This window comes from Ylistrum balloti, unplaced genomic scaffold (assembly GCF_031769215.1).
Source record: "Ylistrum balloti isolate Yb309-2 unplaced genomic scaffold, AGI_CSIRO_Ybal_v1 Utg370056, whole genome shotgun sequence".
NCBI classification, from domain to species: domain Eukaryota; kingdom Metazoa; phylum Mollusca; class Bivalvia; order Pectinida; family Pectinidae; genus Ylistrum; species Ylistrum balloti.
This window is the reverse complement of record NW_026782106.1, coordinates 2,101,231-2,105,261: the sequence shown is the minus strand read 5'-3', so window position 1 is coordinate 2,105,261 and position 4,031 is coordinate 2,101,231. Positions and strand designations below refer to the sequence as shown.

The following is a 4,031-nucleotide window of genomic DNA, read 5'->3' as shown; positions in this document are numbered from 1 at the left end:
ATAAATGTTTCTGCAACAACAACTTGTGTAAGATGTCCTGCGAAAACTTTCAGGGCTATTTTCAGCCATCTTTTCGGTGTCATCTTTATCCAGATATGTCCACAGTGCTCAGTCAGACAATGTCGATTAGACTCAGCACTTTGTTTCATCCGCTAACCCCAAGATTGATGCCGAGGTCTTGATGCTAGTCAGTGACTAAAAGTGTCTCTAGTGTGCAGGCTGATTGAGATTCTGATGACCGGAAGTGACGCCATAAGGTCGTAGATGGTAGACGTAAAACTCCAGGTCATACATATGGTTAGGTTTAACATAGTGAAAGGAAATAGCGTAATCACTGATCCCGTCTATTCCCTGAAACACAATATGTTTTAATTACCGCATAGCTTTAATGTTTTTTAAAAGATATAAATAAAACATCTCTTAATGTCATTTCCTTAGGTCAATGGTGGAACCCGTCACAGAAACTTCAAACAACTCGTCGAATTAAGCATTAGCGCGAATCGAGATTCCGCCTCAGAGGAAATGACGGTAGAATTCGAGTGTGGCGACGTCGAGGTGAAAGGTTTTTGGACTGCTGTGTAACGGAAACGGATAGGTGGGGCGGGGGCAGTGTGATGGTATGGGGAGGTATCTCTTTTGCATACCGTACCCCTCTAGTAATTATTGACGGCAATCTAACAGCACAGCGCTACATCAACGAGGTCTTAACTCCTGCTGTTGTTCCATTCTTTGCTGGACACCCAAACGTAGCGTTATTACAACAGGACAATGCACGACGACATACCGCTCGTATCACTACAGACTACCTTCAACATCAGAACATCGCAACCCTTCCGTGGCCCGCGTTTTCCCCGGATCTTAGTCCGATCGAGCATCTTGGGACCAATTGGGTAGGGCTGTGAGAGAGCGACCATAACAGCCCCAGACGCGTCGGCAGCTTGAAATCGCTCTTCAGGAAGAGTGGAGGAACTTCCTCAAATCAAAATTCAACGCCTTATTCGGTATTTGCCTCGAAGATGCCGCGCTTGTGTCGCTGCAAATGGTGGCCACATTAGATATTGAACGTGGTAATTTTGATTTTGGGGGTATGGACATTAGTCACCGGAAATCAAAGTATTCCAATGAAGAGGACGAGGGCAATGAGAAAGACAAGGACAATGTGAAGGACGAGGACAATGAGGAGGAGGACGAGGACGATAAGAAGGACAAGGACGAGGACGATAAGAAAGACGAGGACGACGAGTAGGACTAGGACGATGAGGAGGACGAGGATGAAGACTAATGCGATGATATCTAAAGGAGTAAATACAATTAACAACTGACTTTTGTTGAACAATCTGTTCACATTGATACCAGTAGATGATCTTATCTTATCCTGTGTAATATCTGCTTCATTCGAAACAAAACAATCTTTGTATTATCTAATGAAAAAAGACTCTTAAAAGAAGACCAAATACAGAACATAATACTAGCAAGGCCACTATGAACCTGATCACTGTTTTCTTATTGGTAATGATAAGCCGTTTACTAAAAAAAATGATCTAAATGTCTTTCTCCATCTCAAACTTTTACTTTGAAACGTTCAGTCCAATCCCAAAGTCTCTCTCTCTCTTTGCAGTCAAGTTAAAACTTGTAACATTGTTCACTTAGTGACTTGATATGGTGCATTCTAAAGCGATGTCGTTATTGTAAGTGAAATAAATTGTTTATAATAGACTATGATTCTAGATATACCCTGTTAATCATTATTATTTTTGTATATCCTTTATGTTTTCACTTATGAACCAATATACAACATACAAATATAATATACCTACCTTATTTTTGCCATGAAAAGCGTCGAATCTATAAAACCAGCTCGGGTAATCGCCTGATAAATGTAATTCTGGAGTGAAGCAATGAAATCTTGTTCTTCCCAAAGAATCGCTTGAGTTGCCGATTTTTACTCCGATATTTTCCATACATCGACCAATTTCCAGGTCCTCATTTTCACCGACGTTGTTGCATATTTTGGTGTTGTTACCCTTCTGAATCAGCCTTCGTAGCGCCTCTTTACTGAGAACGTACCCCGCCCCTCCGCTAAGGTAACCTTGTTTTAAATACCTTCCGAAATGGTGTCCAAAATAGACGGGGTCCTTTGGCGATTGTGACGTTAGAAAATAGCGAAGATTTTCTAGTATAACGTAGGTATCATCATCAGCTTTCATAAACCAATCTGCGTCATTATAATGATTGTCGTAAATATACTTAAATGCTTGCATAGTTTTTTCAGTCAAATGTTGCCGGCCCTCGGAGACGTTTAGTCCGACGGTCGGAAAACTCTTGTCAGTAGTTGAACTAATATATAATACTACGTTACATCGTTTGGCCCATGTGTGTTTTATGTGAATCGTTTTAACATGAAGATTTTGCGGACTTGTCATCACCCAACACAACACACGTATCCGCCTCTTTAAATCCTCGGCAATGTTGGTGTTATCTGCAAAAAGCGATATAATCACTTAGTTACTATATTTAATAAACCTGTGAAATAATGCATTGTCTTGTGTCACAGTAAATCTATCGTTTGTTAGGTTCATTCTAATGAAAACTAATTTGCATGATCAATACTAGCAATTAAATAGATGACTACGATGATATTGGAGAATATTTAAGCAATGTTACTATTAGGTCAACAGATTAAGATGCCTCAAAACGAAAGCAGGGATGATTAGCACAATTTTCTTTTTAGAAAGATGCATTTTGAAACATACAGATGATTTGACAGAACAAATAAATAAACAGAAGTCTTCAGATGGAGTCAGCATATCATTCAATCTGTGAGAGAACGGCGATGTCGGGGATCAATACAGATGTCAATTGGAATCAATACATAAACATGTGACATATGTAATGTAAAAGGACATCATCAACCGGAGAGTAACATGTTGTTATCAGTATGAACACAATCAAACTTCACCGTGATGATATTTTGAATCTTGAAAGACGATCGATTGATTTTCTTGGATGACTTTGCCCTCCCCAGTGTGACTTGTATTGTTTCTGTCAAACTTTGTTTGACGCAGGAACGTCTGTGCTGACTTAGGATAAAGTATGAGTAATGTAGAGAGTATTCCTATTACTATGCCACAACAAAACGCGAAGAGTACGCAGCTGAAAATTCTGAAACCTGAAAACATAAACCGAAACATTGATATTAGTTCTGTACAATGAAGCCTACTTCTGATTACTGATATTCAAGTCATATGTAAAAGGTCAGAAAGGGGCATATATTCCCAGATGTTTGAAAATAAAATGCACAAAACAATTGATCATTTTAACTTCATACCACAAATTTATACCGAACAATCCCTTCAGTCATTCATGTTTGTTCTCATTAAATAAAAATTTCCAAAAATGTATATATTGACAATTTTTGTGTTTCAATAACAGTATTGATGATATAAGTATTATGAAAACCTATAGTTCTGGTATACATGTAGGCGTATAGGACAATACACTATATATACAATAATATAGTTTAAGCACGCGACAACTGCTCAAAAACAGTCAAATAACAATACTGTATACATTCATATATTGGAACAGATGGGATATCCCCAGAAACAAGACAATGATAAAATATTAAATTGATTACAGAAATATATTTACAAAAATAAACATATACAGAACATACTAACTACACTCTCCGAACACGTCCTCTAGAAGGTCGTTAAAACACCATTATTAGCACTTTTTTTGTACATTAAGTATATCATCTTCGATCTTAATAAATCATCCTATCAATGGATTTAACGTACCTTTTCTCAGGGCCATAGTGTGTAGTGGATGAAGGTAGTTAACAAATAACGATCCGCAGGGCTCTGACAGTTCACCATGGACATGCGTATCGACTGATTGTAATATCACCACCGACAACTGATGGTAGTGTCATGTCAGGGTGCTCTTTCTTTCACGCTTACATCTTATAATGTAGCGTGTTTAAAGAACTAGAAACATATCTATAAACAGTGACTATGAAATATATTCTA

General features: G+C 38.1%; 1 protein-coding gene across 1 annotated transcript; it reads right to left on the bottom strand.

The window, feature by feature from the left end:
- Window positions 1–207: 207 nt before the first annotated feature.
- LOC132549383 (glycoprotein-N-acetylgalactosamine 3-beta-galactosyltransferase 1-B-like) lies at window positions 208–3,816 on the bottom strand. The gene is made up of 3 exons (XM_060213310.1): window positions 3,801–3,816; window positions 1,818–2,479; window positions 208–351 (listed from the first exon to the last, which is right to left on the bottom strand). The coding sequence occupies exons 1-3, from the start codon at window positions 3,814–3,816 to the stop codon at window positions 208–210; spliced, it is 822 nt and encodes a 273-aa protein (XP_060069293.1).
- Window positions 3,817–4,031: the final 215 nt, after the last annotated feature.

Coding starts and splice junctions, on each gene's coding strand:
- LOC132549383 (XM_060213310.1), bottom strand. Junction 352..1,817: donor CTTTTCATGGCAAAAATAAG/GTAGGTATATTA, acceptor ATTGTGTTTCAG/GGAATAGACGGGATCAGTGA.